This window comes from Cibotium barometz, chromosome 20, assembly GCF_041138505.1.
Source record: "Cibotium barometz isolate CiBa-2024 chromosome 20, ASM4113850v1, whole genome shotgun sequence".
Taxonomy (NCBI): Eukaryota; Viridiplantae; Streptophyta; class Polypodiopsida; order Cyatheales; family Cibotiaceae; genus Cibotium; species Cibotium barometz.
Window position 1 is genome coordinate 55,718,718 of NC_141065.1, and position 22,324 is coordinate 55,741,041.

The 22,324-nt window shown below is 43.0% G+C and overlaps 1 protein-coding gene across 1 annotated transcript; it reads right to left on the reverse strand.

Moving 5' to 3' along the window:
• Positions 1–11,383: 11,383 nt before the first annotated feature.
• LOC147628057 (uncharacterized) lies at positions 11,384–11,893 on the reverse strand. Its single transcript, XM_086814300.1, has one exon. It carries the CDS (start codon positions 11,891–11,893, stop codon positions 11,384–11,386), a length of 510 nt encoding a protein of 169 aa, XP_086670426.1.
• Between the last annotated feature and the right edge of the window lie 10,431 nt (positions 11,894–22,324).

Consider the following 22,324-nt stretch of genomic DNA (forward strand, 5'->3'; position numbering starts at 1 on the left):
CCTTGGAGGGCCATTTCGTCATCTATGCAACATGTAGATGAGGGGGACAAGAAATGTTGGTATCCATGATTGTGTTGATGGTTTTAATTGTAGGGTGTCTCTATTGGCTATTTACCACCATACCAACACTCATTAAACACCCCTTTCTTGTGCTTGTTCTAGCAAGAGATTCATCAGGTCATTCAAGACAACCTTTGGTAGATGCACATCCATAGGACCTAGATATTTTCTCCATAGCCTCCACATGCGACTAAGGTGGCCTTCTAGCAAGAGATTCATCAGGTCATTCAAGACAACCTTTGGTAGATGCACATCCATAGGACCTAGATATTTTCTCCATAGCCACATGCGACTAAGGTGGCCTTCTAGAGAGAGTAGTTTCTCAAATGGAGGAGAAAGACTTTTATCTAGACATTAGAATACTTATAAATCTACCTCTCTCATCCATAGGACCTAGCTATCTCCTCCATGGCTAGATGCGACTAATGTGGCCTTCTATAAAGACGAGTTCTTCCATTTGGAGGAGAAAACTGTTATCTAGACATTAGAATACTTACAAATCTACCTCCCTCAGCCATAGGACCTAGCTATCTCCTCCATGGCCACATGTGACTAATGTGGCCTTCTATAGAGAGTAGTTCCTCCATTTGGAAGAGAGGCATTATCTAGTCACTAGAATATTTACATATCTACCTATCTCATGCACTATGGGTTTAGCTTAGGACCTTCTCCCACAAATTTCATATCAAGGTAGGACGCGCAATCATAGCAACACGTCATCATTGTTAACGAGGTACAAGACTCCGAAATAAGGTCAACATAAAATACATCATAAGCTGAAAAGATATCAGTCATAGTTCCTTTTCGAAACAATATTTATCCAACAAAATCGATTGTATAATACCGCAACAGACATTACAGTTCTGACAATCAATATCATAGGAACAAGTGTAAAACACAATCATAGACAAACATCCTCTGATTGGTATTTAGAGCAATGAAAAGTAAATATTTCATACTAACGAATACAAACATACAACCAAGTAATCATGTAACCCCTAGATCAGTATGGTTCTTTTTGAAAGGGCACAACCCGTATCTGCTATGTAATCGTCAGTCCCTTTTCTTTTTCTAATACAAAATCCCTGCTTTAAAAAAAAAAACATACAACCAAGACTTTACATCTTTCCAAAGATACCTTTTCATATCTCGTTGCTAATTCCAACACTAATTACTATTCTTAACCCACTCTGGATACATCAACTTTTACATTGGCACACGTGGTGGTTATAATTCGTGGGAATGAATTTGAGACACGAAGCCACCAAAACATTTTCAAAATCATTCTAATGTAATTTAGTAGACTCTTGAACAAATGTAACATCACACCCATTCAAGGCCATGTTGGAATATAACAGAAAGAGCTTGGTATAATACCAAGATTTTGGCTAGTTGTCCCCTAAATTCCAAAAGGAAATTGCATGAAACTTATTACAATGTCTATCCGCTTTGCCAAAAAATTAAATATATAATAACAATGTTTGTGTTTAAAAACATAATTTATTTTTGAAAATAGTAAAGTTTTCATCAACACTACCCAAGAAATTTACGAGTTTTTGTCCTTCAATTTCTATTTTTGAGATATTCTTTTGTTCGTGCTCAACTGCAACAATTTCTTCATGTGTTGGTGAGTTTCTTTCCAACCCTTTCGCAGCATAATCTACAAACTTGAACTCTGACTGTTTTGATGTTTTAAAAATTATGGCTTCTCCTTCATGACTTCCAGCAACTATAACAGGCTCTATAGAATCATCAATTATATGTGAAGCTAGAAGTAATAGAATCTTGTAAATCTCTCTGTTCTATTTTAGGAACAAAAAACAAATATGTTAAGACTTTTCATTGAGTTGTACCGACACCTGGGACTACATCTGAAATAGTAGCCTTGTTACTTATACCTGAACACTTGCAGTATTTTTGTTATTATCATCAAGCAAAGTATCAGTAAGTTCATGTAACACTTCCCTAATTAGATGAGTAGCATCATCTTTCACATTGCTGTTATTTTAATAGTTCAGCTCGGGTATATGAATCTGAATTTCAAAAGCATGTCAATCTTCTGCTTTATTAGCTTGGTGTAATTGGGGTTCATCTTGTTCCTGTGTTGTACTACCGGGACAACATCCTTTTTCAAGTAAATGCGGTGCACGCAAATACTAGGATCCACCCCCTTCCTATCCGTGTATTCCCAGGCAAAAAATCATGGAATTCTGCCAACATTTCCATCAAATCCTTTTGGAATTGACCTTCAGACTATCATCATTAATTTTGGACACCATATTGATTCCTTGATCTACCACAACATGTACCTCTTCCTGCAGCACCACTTTTGGTATCATGTCCAACTTTAGTTTCTTTTTCCAACTTCTTATGGTAATTTTGGACATTGCTCTCTAATCCTGCTTTACTCTTGCCATTCTGAACCACAGTTGCTCGAGTAGCATTGGGTACGGGGTGTTCCCTTCTTCCATCTACAAAACTATGGAATTCATTCAAAACATCAATCCTTGAACCGAGATCTGCCGTTTTTGGATGATATTCAAAGGTTGTATCCTTCTATGATCCGCCATTTTCAATTGGAAAAGTGCTGGATCTAGTTAAAGCCATCTGAATATTCCACCATCCAACAATCGGCCAACTAATCCTAGTCCATTGCATTGCAAACTTTGTAATCAACATCCTTCAGCTCCACTGAACAGACTTTTACGGTCTTCTCTTCATTCTCATCCCATCCCTTCACCAACTTTTTCCATAAGTCCAGTACCATTGCGAGCAAGTGTTCCACCATAATATGTATCACTACAAGGGATCGGGCTCATACCCGCGCTCCTAGCCGCTAAAAATGACTTGTGAAAAAAAGTAGCGGGCCCGTGTATCAGCGCGTGTATCATCGCGGCCACAGACATGCGTGTAAAAGCGCGTGTATAGCACCTCTCAGACGCGCTTATACACGGGTGTGGAGCCGCGTTCTTTTTACAGACGCGTTGATACATGCGGCTATACACGCTTTTTCTTATTTTAGACGCGCCTATACACGGGTGTATAGCCGCGTCCTGTTCAGTTCAGATGTCTCAGACGCGTTTATACCTGCGTCTATACACGTGTTTCTTTAATTTAGATGCGCTTATACACGCGTAATTACCAGTTTTGACGCATTAATACACGCGTATTTTATAGGGTATCCGCGTAGATACACGCGAGTTTTAGCAGTTTTGACGCGTTTATACACGCGAACAGAGTGAAAAAAAAAATCCAGAGAGTGCTATTTGGTGCCTGAATACTGTTCCAGCATTCTAGCACCCAATAGCACTCTCTGGATTTTTTTTTTGTGCATTAGACCATCCCATTAGACCATCCACGAAGAACATATGCACGAGGGAGATTAAGACAAGAACGACATGAATGCATACATTGTCAATACACGATTCAAGACAGACATGAATGTAATACTATCGATCAATCAATTCAATATTACTATCAAAATTTCATACATGTATACAAGGGAGTCCATATCTCGAAGTAGCCCATGGCTTGAGTTTACAAAAAAATATATACAATCACATCCTCAATATGGAATGTGATACTATAAGTCTGAGTACTACTCAGACCCAGATGATGACTCGGTGCTCCCTCCATGCTCAGATGAGCTCACATCGGTCGGAATGTCTGATGAGTAGTGCTCACGTCCACCCTCTGCAGCGGCGGCGGCCGGGTGGATCATCAGCAGCTTGTGCCTGTTCAAGTAATATATAGTATATAAGTATATATATATGTAATTCAATAAACCAAAACCATTCGTTTAGAATTTTCAAGTACCTGTCGACCGTATGGTCTCATGGCCATCTCAAACTGCGCATCCGTAATACGTCCCTCGGCTCTGAAGATGGCCCACGTGTCACGTCTGCTATGCCGGCGAGCATACGCAGTATTCAGCATCTCCATCAGCCAATTGCTGTACGCAAATGGATCGGATGAAGAACCTGGAATATCCATAAAGAACCTGCAACAAACATCTTCATGTACATCATGGGCTATCTCTTGACTCACATTCAAGTCAGTTGTGTTGCCTGCAAATCATGAATTCTGAAACGCAGTCTCTGCAGAAACGCGTGTATACACCCGTCAAAAAACGCGTGTATACACCCGTCCAAAAACGCGTGTATATCCTCGTGAACAGACTCTGCAGACAGATTACACGCGCTTTTACACGCGTTTCTATACGCGACCTGCGAATTTTTTTTTTCAAAAAGACCGACCCCCGACAAAGACAGAATGTCCTTATAAAAGGACCATTGTCGCCCCTGTCAGGATCATTCACCCAATCGTGTGCAAATAGCATAAACAAAAGGACGGAGACAAACGCAAAGAGCAAAGAGCAAAGAGCATAAACAAATCTGACAAGGCATAGGACAAAGTGACTCACCTCTGAAAAAGTGAGTCTTCTCTGCTCCTTCTCTGCTCCCTCCTTCTCCCGTGTGTGTGCTCCTTTCTCTGCTCTCTCCTTCTCCCGTGTGTGTGCTCCTTTCTCTGCTCCCTCCTTGCTGTTGGAAGAGGCGAAAACAGGCGAAAAACGCAAACACTGTTGATTTGTTTGTTCAAAATCTATATTTGGGGAAGGCGGGCTATTTTTAGTTTAAACATACCGCCGCGTTTATATTCGCGTTTATAAACGCGTGTATTTTCGCGTGTATGGATTTTAGCTGCGTTTATACACGCGTTTTGCAGAAATTACCCGCGTTAATACACGCGATTTTTAGGAAGTAGCCGCGCGTTAATACACGCAATTTTTAGAAAATAGCCGCGTCAATACACGCGATTTTTGTGCTTTCATTAAAAACATATTATGATTTTGTGTTTTCTGATTTGTACACAGGATGTCATCAACCTCTTCAAGCAGTTCTGGGGAAGATGAGACAATGCGTCATCGTAATCGCGATGTGTGGTTGGGACAACGGATCAAATGTATGTGTAATCGATGTCAAGGATGCATTGTACGAGCACGTCGAATTACCATGAATCACATCTCCATGTATGAAGAATGGAATCAAACACGTTTAGAGGTGAGTAGATGTAAATTGATGGTATTCAAATGAATCATGGTATCCAAATTAAATTAATAGAGTTGTAATATATAAACTCTAATTGAAGCAGGATGCAGTACCACACCCTAACATGGTATCCTACGCGCGACGAGAGTACGTAAAGCGTCGACGAGATGATGCTGGAGCTTCGGGATCTATTGTCAGAGATGAGTGGGAAAGGGATGACAATAGCCCTGCACCCCACGAAGTTGTGGAAGAGGAGGTGCTTGATGATATGGTGCGGAATCTTTTTAAGGATGATCCCAAAGGTATGGACGACGATGATATGGAACAAGAGCATCTTTATAAGGCTTCATCGACACCGGTGTTTGAAGGGTGCACATTCTCAGTTTTACGTGCTTCACTTGAACTACTTAATATACAAACAGTTTATGGATGGAGCAATGCAAGTCTTGACGCATTGTTGAAGTAAGCATTCTAACTTACAAATTTGAATTAGTGGTTTAAGGTTTAGGATTTAAGACTAATTATAATTGATGATATTGGATGCAGGCTATTATCAAACATGCTTCCAAAGGAAAATAGGCTACCCACCTCAAGAGACATAGCGAGGCGCTATGTGACATCTCTTGGAGGACTGGATTATGATAAAATACATGCATGCGTCAATGATTGCATTCTGTTTCGTGGGACGCATAAGGAGGCTCTACATTGTCCCACTTGTGGTGAAGCAAGGTACAGAACACATATGAAGAGTTTTGATGTACCTCGTAAAGTCTTGCGACACTTTCCTATAATTCCTCGCATCAAACACATGTTCAGGTGCAAATCCATAGCAGAGCTCATGTCATGGCATTCCTCACATCGATCGGATGATGGCATGTGGAGAATTCCCGCAGACACACCTGCTTGGAAGCATATTGAAGATGAGTGGCCCAGCTTTAAAACAGAGCCCAGAAACTTGAGACTTGGCCTGGGTATGGATGGAGTGAATCCATTTGGTTTCAAAAGCACCGCATACAGCGTGTGGCCAGTTGTGTTGGTGAATTACAACCTTCCACCATCAATGGCGATCAAGAAGGGACATCTTATGTTATCCCTTCTAATTCCAGGGAAACATAAAGTCAAGCATATGGATGTTTATCTTGAACCACTGATTGATGAGTTGGAGGAACTATGGAGAGGTGTTGCGGTGGTGGACATTAGTAGGCCTCCCTCCTCTCGACACTTCGACTTAAAAGCAGTGTTGATGTGGACAATGCATGACTTTCCAGGATACAGCGATTGTTCTGGTAAGAATTCTAATTACCTCCCTACTCTATTACTATTGGCTATATATATTAATTAGACGGTTTGACTTTATTATTCTAACTTTTATTTATATTTTAACAGGTTTGAAAACATCGGGTAAACATACATGTCCTGTTTGTGGCCCTTCGTTAGTACATGAGTATGCTGACGGTTTGTGTAAGACTATATTCGATAATCATCATCGATTTCTCCCCTCAGATCATCCTAAATATGTTGCTAGTAAGAGTAACATTCCTCCACAAACACTTCGTGCAAAAGATTGGAAGCGTATTTGGGAGTCTACAACTATTCTTCCTCCAGATGGCATGAACAGGTATAGTGATGTTTTTTCAATCTTGTTTTGTGTAGTCTCTAATTGGATTAAAGGTCACATAGAGCAATCCCTTGTGTAGGTACTCCATTTTTTTTCGGCTGCCATATTGGACCCATCTTAAGATCAACCATCTTCTTGATCCCATGCACATCTTCAAGAATGTGGGATCTGGTATTTGGAAACATATTATTGGTAAACGAGACAATGTTAGCGTACGTGAGGACTTGCGGGTCGCAGGACGTATGCGTCAAGCTTGGCCACGAGAGGTGGGTGGGCACGTTCGTCTTCCGCCTGCACCATGGATTATATCAAAGAAAGAGGAGAAGCAGGTAAAGCAGGCCATCACCACTTTGCGTACTCCCACTGGATGCATGAGATCATTGAAGGGAGCCTTTACAACCACTAAAAGAAAAGAGGCGTTGAGTAACTATATGGGTTGAAGTCCCACGATTGGCACAAGATGCTTCAAGTAAGTGTTTTTCAAGTCTTGTACGTACGTTGAAATTAAATTTTGTAATGCCATAAACTATAAATGTGCTCTTATGTGCACAGTTCATACTACCTACTAGTCGACCATTGTGCAAATAAGAGTTTGAAAAAATGTATTTATAAGATGGGCGAGCTTGTGAGGTATGTAAAACCCATGCTCAGATCACCCTTCATTATACCTTGCAAAATGAACGTGCATGAGGTATAACGTACTATTTATTTATTTTTCAGATATGTTAGTTCCAAAGCAATTGATCCAGCCACGTTGGATGATGCGCGTGTTATGGCAGTGGAGGTGGTTTGTTTGGTAGAGGAGACTTTTCCGCGAACCATTCTCACAAGTCAACTACATCTCATTGTGCATTTAGTGGACGAAATTGCTTTATGTGGTACTGTGCATGCACGCTGGATGTTTTTCCTAGAGCGCTTCATGAAGACCTTAAAAGACTTTGTGAGGCAAAGTGCAAGGCCTGAAGGAAGCATGGCCGAGGGTTGGTTGATACAAGAGTCTCTTGTATATATTTCAGAATTTCTTGGTCAGGTGGACAGCTCTTTGCCACGACTATGGAGCAATGAAGAGGACTTGAGGATGACCTCTATTGTGCCTCAAGGAAAAGGATAGAGTAAAGTAATTGACAGAACATTGATTGATGATCTCAATTTCACTTGTATCCTTAATAGTGATGTGATGAGCAGATGGGTTACAAGATATGAGGATGCAAAGACAAACAGGCAAGCAGAAAGAGCTCTCTTTCGAAGGCAACATGGCTCTCGGAAGGCGTACCCTAAGCATCTAGCAACACTTCCGAATGATATCCATGTTGATTGGTTGCATGAGGAAATGGAGAGAGCAGAGAGCGACGAGGGGCTGCATATCACAGCGGAAGAATGGGAGTATGCACGAGGATGCATGTCAAAGGTACATAGAACTAATGTAATGCATTAGTTGTAAGTGATTTGCTTTTAATATTTATTCACATTGCTTACACAAATATTGCTTCTATTTTGGTCCAGTGCACTATGTTCAATGCTATATGGTGTGAAGGCAAGCATTTTCGAACACAAAGAATTGATGAAAAGAGAAATACACAAGATTGCGGTGTCATTAGTAGCTTTGAGGGAGCTAATGGAAAAATGGATGATTATTGTGGCATAATCCAAGACATATTTAGGCTTGACTTTCATCGCTTCTTTGTGTATGTTTTGGATGTCAAATGGCAAATGAACGTGGTGGAAAAAGGGCCTGATGCAACGATAAAACGCCATGCAAGTGGATATGTAACTATTGACTCTACAAAGTTCTGGCAAATAAAGAAAGATAGGCTCGTATTGCCACAACAATGTGAGCAGGTATGCATTTTTTTACTAATGTGTTTCATGTACATATATATCTAAGCTCGCGTACCCCTTCACTTTTGATATGCTAATTAATTACTGTACTGTGTGTATTTGAGTAGGTTATCTATCTACCAATGGTGCATGACATCAAATGGTGGTACGTCATCCCTATTGCACCACGTTCCAAAGTGATGTATAATACATTTACTGATATGGAGCATATGGAGGATGTAACAAGCCGCAATGAAGATGATGTCGAACATGCCATTGAAGATGTTGTGATCGATGATCAAGAAATAAGAGATGATCATGATAATGAGGATGAGCATGCCATTTCTCATGATCATGAGAATGACCCTACCATTGAGGATGATGGTGATGTTGATGAGGATGATCAGGACATCGATACCATTATCAATGGAGTACAGAATATCGATAGTGGAATAAATTTAATCGTAGCCTTACCAATTGATCAAATGGATATTGATGTTGATCGTTTGGCAAGGATGGATCTTATTGAAGATGAGATCGAACCCTAACCAATCCGTCACTGTATGTTCTAAATTGATGACATTTCTATCATCTCATATGCATGATTTATTTTTGAATATATTTCATTGTTGTAAATGCATGTAGTGGGATTGTGTAATGATGTATACTGTAATGTACTATGAGATGGTTTAAGGAAAATAGTTTTTAATTTTGTAAAGGAATTCAGTTTTTCTTCAGTTTTTCTCTGCCATGCGTGTATTAATCCGTGTATAGTGGCGTGTATTTATCCGTGTATAATAGCGAGTATTAATCCGTGAATATTACCGTGTATAGATGCGTGTATTACTGTGTGTATATAAACGCGTTTATACACGCGTTGATAAATGTAAACATACACGCGAATTTAAATGCAAAAATACACGCGCCCGAGTCTATTCAAATACAGGCGCGACCATACACGCGTTCGTAATTTATCACGTGTATGAAACGCGTGTATGGCAGCATTGTGTTGTAGTGTATCTTAGCCCGCTTCAACGCCTGAAACCATGTCCTTTAAATAGCTCTGTTTTGTTTTTTTTCCGGTCTTTCATAGGTTCCATTGTTCTTCCTAGCTCCGAAACCACCTCCGAACTACTCGGATTACTCGTGACCCCCCAATCATTTTGCAGCTATGATTGAAGTATTGTGCGTGCATAGTTATTGTTGCCATGGAATTTCTAGATCTCCTCGAGCACTCTGGTACAAACTTGTTCTTGATCTTTCCATTCAACATAATTCTCCTTCAGGTATGTATTCTTTTGTGGCCAGGTCTTTCCCAGATCCCATGGCACGAGTGATGGTTAGTATTTCCAATTTTGATGGTTTGTCCTTCACTTCTTCTATTTGCAAACATGTCGAGCAATCACACTCAACATGCAATGCATATGATTTTTTCCTTTTGGAGATGGGATCTCCAAAATCACTATTGTATTTTCCTGTGGTGCCGGTTGTGCACCTCTCGGTTGCATGCTACTTGCACTATTGTGATTATCATACATGATGATTGGTATGCCCCAATTGTCTCAGTGTTTATACCACAAGGGGCAATTCGGTCCTTGTTGAGCACCCACTTGTAAATAGTAGGTAAAATTTGTGATCTGTACCTTGCATCTGAAAATTGGTATGGTTCTAGTTGCTCAGAGGTTGTTATCTCCTCGATGGGCCTATATTTATGTTTGGATTTAACATGATTTGGTGTGAGGGTTCGTGAAGTTGGTTGTGGTGGATTGGTTCTTGCATTTGGATTATACCAGCACTCGTCCATTGTGTGTTCCAACTTTGACGATCTAACAAAGGATCTTTTCCTTGCCTTTGGCCATTTCAAGATTCTTCAGTTTCTCTTTCACAAGCTTCATTGTACCAGGGACTAGGTTCACGAGGGGCTAGTCCTGGTACCTCTTCAGTGGGGCTGTGGTGTGTCATCGCATATCTCGAAAGCACAGGTTCTTGCTGCTTTGGTTTGAGGGATAGGTTCTTGTGGTGCTATTCACCAGAATTGCTTGATGTGACCTCCATGTATTATCTTTTTGTCCATGGGGGTAGGTTCTTGTGGGGCTTTCCCATGGACCTCTTCGTGTGTCTGTCATTGGAGGGTCTTTGTGTCCAAGGGGGTAGGTTCTTGTGGGGCTACCTCTTCGAGTTGGTGCAGCTATGTGGCCTTGGGTTGCCACTGTTTCTTTATGGGGGTGATAGGTTCTTGTGGGGCTATCACCGTTGTCGTTTTCTGCCACTTATCTTTAGGTGGCCACACCCAAGATGATGTTGATGTGAGGGTGCAGGCACATGGTGACCTTTTGATGCGGTCAGCTTAGGGATCCAGATATAGGGATTTCCATCGTAATAGCCCTAGGCCTCTAAGACGTGGCACGGGATCCACCTGTCTCACGGGGTGACCGTCGTGGTTTCCGGGCTCGTCCGGATGTGTTTCCGTGAAGTAGGGGTTTGGGCTTCTGGTGTCGAGGTTGTTTGGGTACCCAAATTCCTCCTTTGGTGGTAGTAGATCCTTGCGGATCCATCTCTACGTGGTTTGGAGCTGGGGGAAAGAAGGTTTACCTGGCCGAATATTCACCTGCTTTGAAGGAGAGGTTGGTGTCGGCGATGAGCCGACAGCCACCTCCATCGTGGAAGTGCTGGGTTGAACCTTGATGTCGCCGCTTTTTGGAAGTACAAGAGCGGTGGATGGGGGAAAGGTCGCTGTGAAGGTGCCCTTGATGTTAAGAGTGGCCCTTTCCCGTGCTTTCTTGTTTCGAGCATCGGCCTCACGCCGTGCCTACAGTTTGTGGAGCTTAAGCTCCCTTTCCTATTCTTTTTTATGGTGATGGAGAACAAGGCTCTCCGCAGTGAGGGGTCCGTAATACCTTTTTAGTTTACTACCGTTAATGTAGCCCGCCATTTCGATACCGTCAAGTGTCTCAATGCGAACTATACCTTGTGGCGTGATCTCTGAAACTCGATAGGGGCCGAGGCTGCAATACTTCAACTTCCGCTTTGTGTTGCGAACGCTGAAAAAAAGGGCTAAATCCCCCTTGTTAAGGTCTTTGGATTTTAAATTGTTATCAAACCACCGCTTACGCCGTAATTTTCCAACCATCATTCCATGAACTGACCTCGTTCGCGCCTCGTCTAACTTTTCAAGGTCAACTAGCCTTTCGGCTAAAGCGTTCCCTGGAAGCCTTTCCCTGACTGTGATGTGTAGGCTTGGCACTAGAAATTCCATAGGCATGACTGCCTCTAGGTCATAAGTCAAGCTGAAGGGAGTGCAATTTGTTGCTACTTTGTAGGCCGTGCGATATGCCCACAACTCAGCCATTAGTTTATGCTCCCAATCATTGCGACTTGTCTCGATCGTTCTTGTCATAATCAAGCATAAGTTCTTGTTGGAGATTTCGGCCAGGCCGTTGACCTGGGGGTATTATGGTGTGGATTTGCGGTGTACTACAAGGAATTCTGCTAGTAGGACGGTTATGACTTCATTGACGAAGTGTGAACTGCGATCGCTAACAATCACTAAGGGACATCCAAACCTAGTTATGACTTGCTCGTATAAAAATTTTGTGATGGAACGAGCATCGGCTTTTCATGTTGCTCTCGCTTCTACCCATTTGGTGCAGTAACATGTCACCACGATGATGTAGTGAGCCTGTGTATGTTTGGTAGCGGGGCTAATAGGTCCGACAAAATCAATCCCCCATTTCTTGAAGGGTTGATCCGCCATGACCGGGGTCAAAGGCATGCGATCTTTTGCCTAAGGAATCAATGTTCTTTGGCACTCATCACATCTTGACGAACTCGGTAGCATCCATAAAAAGAGATGGCCAGTAAATTCCTGCCTGTAGCACCTTGCGTGTTGTTGTTTCGGCTGCGAAGTGTCCTCCTACAATCCCTGAATGGGCTTGTTCAAGCACATCCATGAATTCGTTCTCTCTTACACACCTCCGCGAAATGCCATCTTTGCCGTGTTTGTAAAGCTGGCCGGCTATAAGTTGATAGGGGGCAGCATCTTTGAGAAGCTTGCGAGCCCTTTCTCTGTTAAGCGGCCATTCACTGGGTAAGCCGTTTGGCGAGATGGTGACTAATGTCTTTTGCCCATTCTGGAACTAAGTCCAACTGAAAAAATGGGGCATCGGGAAGATCATCATCTACTCCCATGGGTGGCTCTCTGTTTGATACTCGTGAAAGATGGTATGCTAAAACGTGTTGTGACCCTTTCCATACCGTGACTGTAAAATCGAATTCTAAAGGATCAACACCTTCATCTTGTGATGCGTCCTGTCGCGCACGGTTTGTTGACCAAATAAAGCAAGGCTTGATGGTCCACAAAAAACATGAATTTGTTGGCCAAAAGATAATGACAAAGCTTGCGCACCGCATATACCATGGCCAATCCTTCACATTATGTGGTTGTATAGTTTACCTTTGCTTCATTTAGTTGTCGGCTGGCAAACGTTATTGGATAGTCTAATTTATGCTCTCCCGGTTGTATAAGTACACACCCTATTGCAAATGTTGAAGCATCTATGTGAACGTGAAAAATCACATCCCAATTTGGGGTCCTAAGGATGCGTGCTAACACAAGGGCTTTCCTTAGTCTGTCATAGGAGTATTGGGACTCCTCTATCCATATGAAGATTGAATGGGAGAGAGAATTAGGTTAGAGTTCATGTGGGAGACATACACAGAGAGAAGAGAGAGAGTTGTGGGGATAAGTCAACTCACCAAGTCTGAGTGTGTGACTCCCCTATATCACATGTATATTGCACTAGTACACATAGTGCACTTAGTACATTAAAAGTACTAAGTGTACTATGTACTATAACTTATGGGCTTGTACACACTATAAGGGTGGGCATTATGCCTTTACCCCAACAACCTCCCACTTAAAGGCAAAGTGCCCTTAAATGAAGGAAAAGAAAAATCAGCATGTACATGATAATATACAAGGCCATATCAAGGCTGAAACTGGCCTCATCCAATGCCCATCAAGTGTCTGCAATGAGCAAACCGCTCCGTAGGCAAATTCTTTGTCAACAGATCAGCCGGGTTGTCATCCGTATGAATCTTAACAAGCTGAATTTGCTTGTTCTCTATCACCTCTCTGATGAAGTGATACTTCACATCCACATGCTTCGTCTTTGCCAACTGGATGGCACTCTGACTGTCTTTGCATGAAAGACAGGGTTCTTTGCCAACTGGATGGCACTCTAACTGTCACAATGCAACAATGGAATATCCCCTGTATAACCCAAATCAACAACCACTAACCGAGATAGTCATAAAGCCTCCTTGCAAGCCTCTGTGGCTGCAATATACTCGGCCTCTGTAGTAGATAAGGCAGTGCACTTCTGCATCCTGGATATCCATGACACAGCACCTCCTGTGAATGTAAATACATATTAACCGGTAGTAGACTTCTGGTTATCTGGATGACCGGCATAATCCGAATCCGTGTAACCATGCACTAATGCATCCTGTTTGCCAAAGCATATGCACATATCCTGTGTGCCCTTCAGGTATCTCATGACACCTTTCACTGCTTCCCAATGCTTCTTGCCAGGATTGGCCATGTATCTACTAACCACTCCCACTGCAAATGCAATGTCCGGCCTAGTAGCAACCATGGCATACATGAGACTGCCACAAGCTGAAGCATACGGAATCTTGGCCATATCAGTCTTGCCACTATCTGACTGTGGGCTATCCATAGCACTGAGTTTCACATATGGAGGCAAAGGAGTACTAGTCTTCTTCCCCCCGTCCATATTGAACCTCTGCAAAACTTTGCCAATGTATTCCTTCTGAGACAAATACAACACATGCTGATTTCTGTCCCGAAGTATCCGCATACCCAAAATGTGATTTGCATCACCCAAATCCTTCATATCAAAGGTTTGATGCAGCCTCTTCTTCAAGGCATCCATCTCTTTACGAGATTTCCCCGCAATCAACATATCATCAACATACAAGATGAGGATCAATAGACTGCCATCCAAAGCTTTCTTGGTGTATAAGCAATGATCTATGTCACTTCTCCTGAAATTCTGGGATTTCATGAATGTATCAAATTTATGATACCATTCCCTTGGTGCCTGTTTGAGCCCATAAAGACTCTTTTTCAGCTTGCATACAAGCTTCTCCTTTCCAGTCACTGCATAACTCTCTGGTTGTTGCATATATATCTCCTCATGGAGATCACCGTGAAGAAAAGCAGTCTTCACATCCATCTGAATCAAGTCCAGATCATCATGCGCAACCAAAGCTAACACAGCTCTAAGTGTGGTCATTTTGACCACTGGAGAGAAGATCTCATCAAAGTCCACACCATATTCCTGCTTGAAGCCCTTAGCCACTAACCTGGCTTTGTATCTTGGCTTTGCATCAGGTGCAACTTTGAGCCTGTAAACCCACTTGCATGGTAAAACCTTCTTGCCTGTAGCCAAATGCACCAACTTCCATGTTCCATTTTTGTGCAGAGAATCCATCTCTGACTTCATGGCATGCTCCCATAGAGCTTTGTCTGTCCTCTGTAAAGCCTCCTTATAACATGAGGGCTCCCCACAGTCAGTGAGCATCAAGTAGTCAACCCCTGGAACAAACCTGTCAGGGGCTCTGGAGGGTCTTGTGGACCTCCGTACCCAATGACCATCATTTGCAGGTTGTTGTCCAGCCTGCATATCACCCATTGGTGGCTCCTGTTCCATGCCATAAGGCTGAAATATCATGCCCGGTATTTCCTCTAACTGTGGGATATCCATAGGGATATCTTCTGCCATCTCTGGCTGTCCATTTGGACCATTTTCAGCACCATTTAAGGGCTGGTTTTGCTGCTGTAATGGCTGATTTACAGCCCGTGGTTGTTGTCCATGATGTCCATCATCATCAAAGATGACTCTGCTAGGCTCCTGTTGCCTTGCAGGCTCCTTATACATGCATGTTTCATAAAAAATGACATCATTGTTGCGTATAATCTTTCTATTCACGGGATCCCAAAGTCTATACCCCATTTCACCTTTGTCACCATATCCTAGGAATATGCATTTGTGAGACTTAGGATCAAGTTTGGTGCGCATTTCCCTGCGTATGTGCACGTACGCAATGCAACCAAACACTCTCAAGTGCTTGTAGGACGGAGGCTTCTCTGTCCATACTTCCTCTGGCACTTTCCCACCAAGCCTTGTGTTAGGTGACCTATTTATAAGATGAACGGCTGTCATAACAGCTCAGCCCAAAAACCATGAGGTAAGGCAGCATGTGACAACATAGAACGGACCTTCTCCTGTATGGTCGTGTTCATCCTCTCTGCTGTCCCGTTTTGTGGAGGATTATAAGGAGTAGAGAGCTCCCTCTTGATGCCTTTAGCATCACAAAAGTCGTGAAACTGTTTGGACATATACTCTCCACCATTATCGGAACGCAAAGCCTTCAGTGTTTTGCCAGTTTGATTCTCAACAAGAGCAACAAACTTCTGAAACACTGAGAATGTATCACTCTTCAAACGAAGAGGATAAACCCACACCTTCCGTGTGGTATCATCAATAAAAGATACAAAATATTTTGCCCCTCCCAAAGAAAGCTGAGGCATCTCACATACATCTGTATGCACAAGCTCTAACTGAGCATCTTTCTGTCCTAGAGCTTTCTTGTGGGGGCATTGGAGTTGCCTGCCATATATACAATGCTCACAAAACTGAAAACTTGAAAACTCTAGAGAAGGCAAGTAACCCAAACGAGACAATTGCTCCATTCCTTTGACACTCGTGTGTCCCAAGCGGCTATGCCACATAGAGATTTCCGGCAGCTCGGTTGCATTTACATTAGCATGGTGACAAACACTTGCATGCATGAAGTAAAGAGTGTCCACCTTAGAGTCTTTGGCAACAACTAGTGAGCCCTTACTAATCTTCCACTTTCCACGACCAAATGTGGTAACATAATCAGCATCATCAAGCTGTCCAGTAGAAAGCAGGTTCTTCTTGATCTCAGGCACATGCCTGACATCATGGAGCATAAGTTGTGAGCCATCTGAAAACACAAGCCTCACATCACCTCTGCCAAGAATCTTGCATGCATGGTTATCACCCAAATAAACTAGTCCTTCATTGCTAGCAGTATACCTGACAAACAAGTCTCTGCAACCTGTGACATGAAAGGAGGCACCTGAATCAATGATCCATGAGTGCATACCATGACCATCTCCTGTAAGAAGTGAATGGGCATCAAGTGAAGACGTGAATAGGACCTCATCCTCACTGTCGCCTGCATGTGACACATTGACTTCTTCAATCTTGACTCCACTTTTGCCCTTTGGCTTTACATCTTTGGCTTCATCTTTGTCTTTGTCTTTGCCTTTTCCCTTTTCTTTTTGATCATTTTTCCATTTGTAGCATTGCTTTTTGATGTGTCCCTTCTTGCCACAATAATGGCATTCCAAGTCCTTTTTGGAGCGAGACTTGCTCCTTCCCCGTTCTTGGCTTTTTCCCCTTTGCTGGGATCTCCCACGTGCATTCATTGCATTGGACTTTCCAACAGAGTTGTTTTTCCTGTTCATCTCTTCTTGAAGAAGAGCACCCTCAACATCTACATATGACAGCATAGCATTCGAATTGCTAGTGGCTGTCCTGAATGTGTCCCAACTCTCTGGCAAAGTGCATAAAAGAAAAGTGGCTTTGAACTCATCGTCCATTGCCAACTTTTGATTAATAACTTGGCTGACAATACCATTAAACTCATTTAGATGGGCTGTCATAGACGCCCCTTCCTTCATCTGAAGACCTATGAGTTTCTTCAACCAATACACTTTGCTGGGCATACAAGTCCTGCAATCTCTGCCACGTTCCCCAAGCTATCTTCTCTTCACGAATGCTAAAAAGTAAAGAGTCTGACACAGACAACATGATAGTAGATCTTGCCAGCTCATCCATATCTTCCCATTCTTCAGCTGTAAGAGAAGCGGGCATTACACCCCTTTCTTTGATAGGCTTGTGCTGCTTTTTCTGGAGCAACACATTATAGCACTGGGTTTGCCAAATATCATAGTTATGTGAGCCTTCAAGCTTCTTGATGTGAAGCAATGAAGAGCTCTCACCTGTGGTTGCCATAGCAATATGCAACCTGTCAATGCCTGACTCCCTGCAAAATGTGCAAACACTGCACCAAAAGCACACAAAGTGCTCACAATTGTTCTCCCAAAGTTATCTCCCACTGCGGAAGCACAAATGCAACTCTACTCCCACTGTATGTGATAAAATCACCAAAATCTGGTTGTTGCACATTTAGGACAGCACCTTAAATGTGCTCTGTTCCCCTTGCAAAGTATTGTACAGCAGTACTAAGTGCTCGCCAATGATGTACCAAACCTGTACCGGCAAGTACATCAGCTGAAATTGAGATTTTTGCTCACTCAAATCAATGTGCAGCCATGCTAGAACTTGTACAAGGCTGTACCAAATCTGTACCAGCAAGTACAACAACAATAAATGCTCTCCTGGCTGTCCAAATGAGTGAAAATTAGACTTTTACAGTCCCGACCACTGCATACAACAGTCCCGAACTGAAATTGAGCAAAAGCCCCTTGACTGCAAGCTGATTTCTGAGGATTCAAGGCATAAAAGTCTTACTTGCTGCTTTGCCGAGCTCAACAAGCATAAAATCTTGAAAAACCCCTTGATTTAAGATCAATTGGCTGATCATACATGGTACATTGACGCACATGAAGGCATCTAGAGTCTTCACAGTGCTTCCCCTAGGCCACATATACATCCAGTACATAAAAGCCCCTTGATTTACAGGCACATTGAGTGCTTGTCGGGCAACAAAACGTTGCCCAAAGCATCAAATACGAGTGCCTGCATGCAAATCAACCAAATCGGCACAAAAGCCCCTTGATTTGCACTGCAATTTGCTGCAATTTTGCCCGAATGTGCGATTTCTCACATCATACAGCATGTATGACTGCTTAATTGCACAATTAAATCAAAAGCCCCAAATTTCGACATCCAATTTCCTGCAAATTGATCCTGATTGTGACCAATGTCACCCAATTTTGCCAATTTTGCTCAAAAATTGAACAATTCGGCACCTAACCTGCTCAATTGATGATTGTACCTGCTCAATTGCAAATTGGAAATGCAAATTCCAAAAAATTGAAGTAAATACCTCATGTAATTTTTTGATTTTTTTTTCTCTGATTTGCAAGCTGAATTTCAGTTGATGCTGTTGCAGAAATCTGATGCTGATGCAGGTGGGCTGTTCGTGCGCAGACCTTTATAGTCGGTTGGGCTGGTCGCAGGCATGGGGCTTACACTAGCTGCTGGTGATGTTTGCCGTAGAGGAGAAGAAGGTTGGATCGAGTGATCATGGCGTTACCATCTGAAACTGGCTGAGGCACAACCGTGTGAACGGAGCATACATCAGCAGAGGTTGGGGCCGGCGAAACTGGCGGACGCTTTTGGGCCGACCACGGTACAGATGTCTGCTATCGATTTGACCGGAATCTCTCCCGTACGGTGCCGGACTCCTCCAGCTGTGCGCGCTGGCCTCCTCGCTCGCCTGCCTTCCCTTCGCGCTACGAGTGCTTTCCTTCGCTCACGCCTGCTTGCTGCCTTCGCCTATCCGCCTAGTGGCTTACGTGTCCACCTGGCTGTTGCGACTGGTTCATCGCCTGTGGTGTGCTACGCGTAGCTCTGCCACGTCAACACTTAGTCGACCTGCTTCAGCTGACACCTGCAACACCCAGAGTTAGCCAACAGCAGGTTTCACCTCTGTAGCCTTCGCTTCACACACCTCCAGTGCAGGGCAGCAAAAAATTGACGGCTCTAGGGAGAAGGAAGAGGATCAAGACAGCAACCTATGCTCTGATACCAGTTAAATGGGAGAGAGAATTAGGTTAGAGTTCATGTGGGAGACATACATAGAGAGAAGCAAGGGAGAGAGAGAGAGAGAGTTGTGAGGATAAGTCAACTCACCAAGTGTGAGTGTGTGACTCCCCTATCACACATGTATATTGCACTAGTACACATAGTGCACTTAGTACATTAAAAGTACTAAGTGTACTATGTACTATAACTTATGGGCTTGTACACACTATAAGGGTGGGCATTATGCCTTTACCCCAACAAAGATGACTAAAAGTCAGTACAGAGGGCATGCCAATGTGGCATATTCAAAAATGAATCTCCTATAATAGCCAACGGCGTGTCCCATAAATCTTTGGACACCTTTTGCATTGCTTGGCGTGGGTAACTCGACTATAACTTGGATTTTTCTCTTGTCCGTGGAGATCTCGTTCTTGGACACGATGTGCCCAAGAATCACTCCATGCTTCACCCAAAACTGACATTTTAGTGGGTTGAGTGAGATGCGATACAAACGACATTTTTCAAAAACCTTCCATAAGCATGTGAGGTGTTCCTCCCAGGCCGAGTTAACACACAAATCATCTAAAAATACTTCCAGGAAGTCTCTAAGATATTCTTTAAAAGCAGTGCTCATTAGCCATTGAAACGTGGTTGGGGCATTTGTCAAGCCGAAGGGCATGACCCTATATGCATACACTCCCCATTCTATAATGAAAGATGTCTTATGCTGATTTGGGGGGCTATGAGGACTTGGTTGTATCCAAAAAATCCGTCAAGGAAGCTATAAGCTTCCTTGCCCACTACTCTTTTAAGAACATGTTCTGTGAAGGGCAAGGGGTAGTGGTCTCTTCTAGTGGCCGCATTGACCTTTTTGAGGTTGACGCAAACTCTTATCTTGTCATTCTTTTCTATGACGATCACGATTGGGGAGACCCAATCGGTGTGCTCTATGGGATAAGTGAATCCTACGTCAATGAGCTTTTGAAGCTCTTGTTTGACGATCTTTGTGTACTTTGGATTCATAGCATAAGGACGCTACTGGGCCGGTCGTACATTTTCTATGAAGGGTATGGCGTGCTTCACCACATCCGAGGCACTCTCTTCATGTCCGTATACTTCCATGCGAAGCAGTCCTTGAACTCCTTGAGGAGAGCTATAAGCTCTTCCTCGTTGTCTGGGGTCAGGGTTCAGGTGTAGTCTCCCCCTAGTCTCTTCATGTGCGAGCGTTGTTGAGATATCTAGCTCTACCCCTGATGTATCTCCCGGGTGACTCTCATTTATGTCACCGTTTTGGTTTGCTATACTTGTGGCGTAGTTAGACTGCCATGTATGTTTTTGGATTGGGTTCACATATGAACCATGTATTCTAGGGTTAGACATATTAGGTATACTCCTCTTCTATTGTATTGTTGTTGTGTAGCATTACCAACTAAGGAAGATAAACTTCAGCCTCCACACCTTGTGTCCTCTCTCTCTTGTGAGTTGTGAAGTTGCTTGTGAGTCTTCTCCCTCTCTCCCACAATCTTTACATGGTATCAGAGCTTGGTTCGTGGTGAGGAGCTCAAGCAACAAGCAAAAGTTGCGATAGCCTGGCAAGAGGATCCACGCCTCCTTTCATTTTGGACGCTGGAGAGCATATCTGTGCAAGTACATAGCCGTGAGTGCAGGGTGCACTGTGACCGTTTCAGACGCCCACTGGTGTGAAGCTTGAGTGCATTACCGTGGGCAAAACAAACTGCAAAGCAATTTTTGTCGAAGAAAAATTGCGATTCGGGGTCGTTTCGGGGTCCGTATGGGCATCACAAAGTTTCAAAAGGCACTCAAGGGAAGTGGCCGTTTGTGACTGTGTATGCTCGATTTTTGCATGTGTGGGAATTGCAACAGGAAAGTTACTATGTGTCGCTTTTGCAGAGATTCTGAGAAACGCAAACCAGTTTTGGGTTGTTTGCCACTGCCCTAGTGAGGCTTATTGCAGAAGTGTTGTTGGTTGCCCTTGTGAGACATTTGTTGTGTTTACAGGTTGTTGTTACAGCTCTTTGAGTTGCAGAATGTCTGAGAATCTGTCTACCATTTTCAGTGAGAAGCTTGACAAGAACAACTGCTACTGACTTGAAGGCCTTTAAAGAATGGAATGAAAAAGCAAGGAAGGTCATGTATTGGTTGTCTGTGAGTGTTTCAGACTCCATGATTGTGCATATATAGGATGCAAAGATGCCTAAAGAGGCATGGGATACTCTGGTAAAGTTGTATAGCACAAATACCAATGCATAGAAGATGCAGCTTAAGCAGGAGTTGCATAATGTGCAGAGGAATAAGTTGAATATAAATGACTATTCTATGAAGGTGAAAGGCCTTGCAAATTCTCTTGGGTCAATTGGAGCACCAGTTGATGATGAGGACTTGGTGTCTGTGACCTTGAATGGTCTTAGGAAGGAATATGCACAATTCCAGACATCCATTGGAGTCCGTGAAAATTTTTTTGATTTTCAGAAACTTATTGCTCTCTTGGTGAGACAAGAGCAAAGGAATGGTGGTTCTACCACATCAACTTCTCAAGAGTCTGCCTTCTACTCGAATATAGGTAGAGGCAAGGGTAGAGAAAGAGGCCACTTTGGTGGCCGCTCAGGAAATCAAAACTAACAACAACAACATGAAAACCAGTCCTATGGAGGAGGACGTGGTCGTTATAGAGGCAGGGGAAGCCAAAGAGGTCGTGGTTCATGGCAAAGGAACCATCAAGTAGATAGTAGCACAGAATGCTATTACTGTGGGAAACCTGGACACAAGGAGAATACCTCTATAAAAAGCAGAATGATAATAAAAGTGGGAAGTTGCAGCAAAGCAACTATGCATCATTAAGCGGGCATGGCGATGATAGAAATAAGCAC

Excerpts from the sequence above, each read along its gene's own strand:
- LOC147628057 (XM_086814300.1), bottom strand. The coding sequence starts at position 11,893 with ATGGCTGAGTTGTGGGCATATCGCACGGCCTACAAAGTAGCAACAAAT.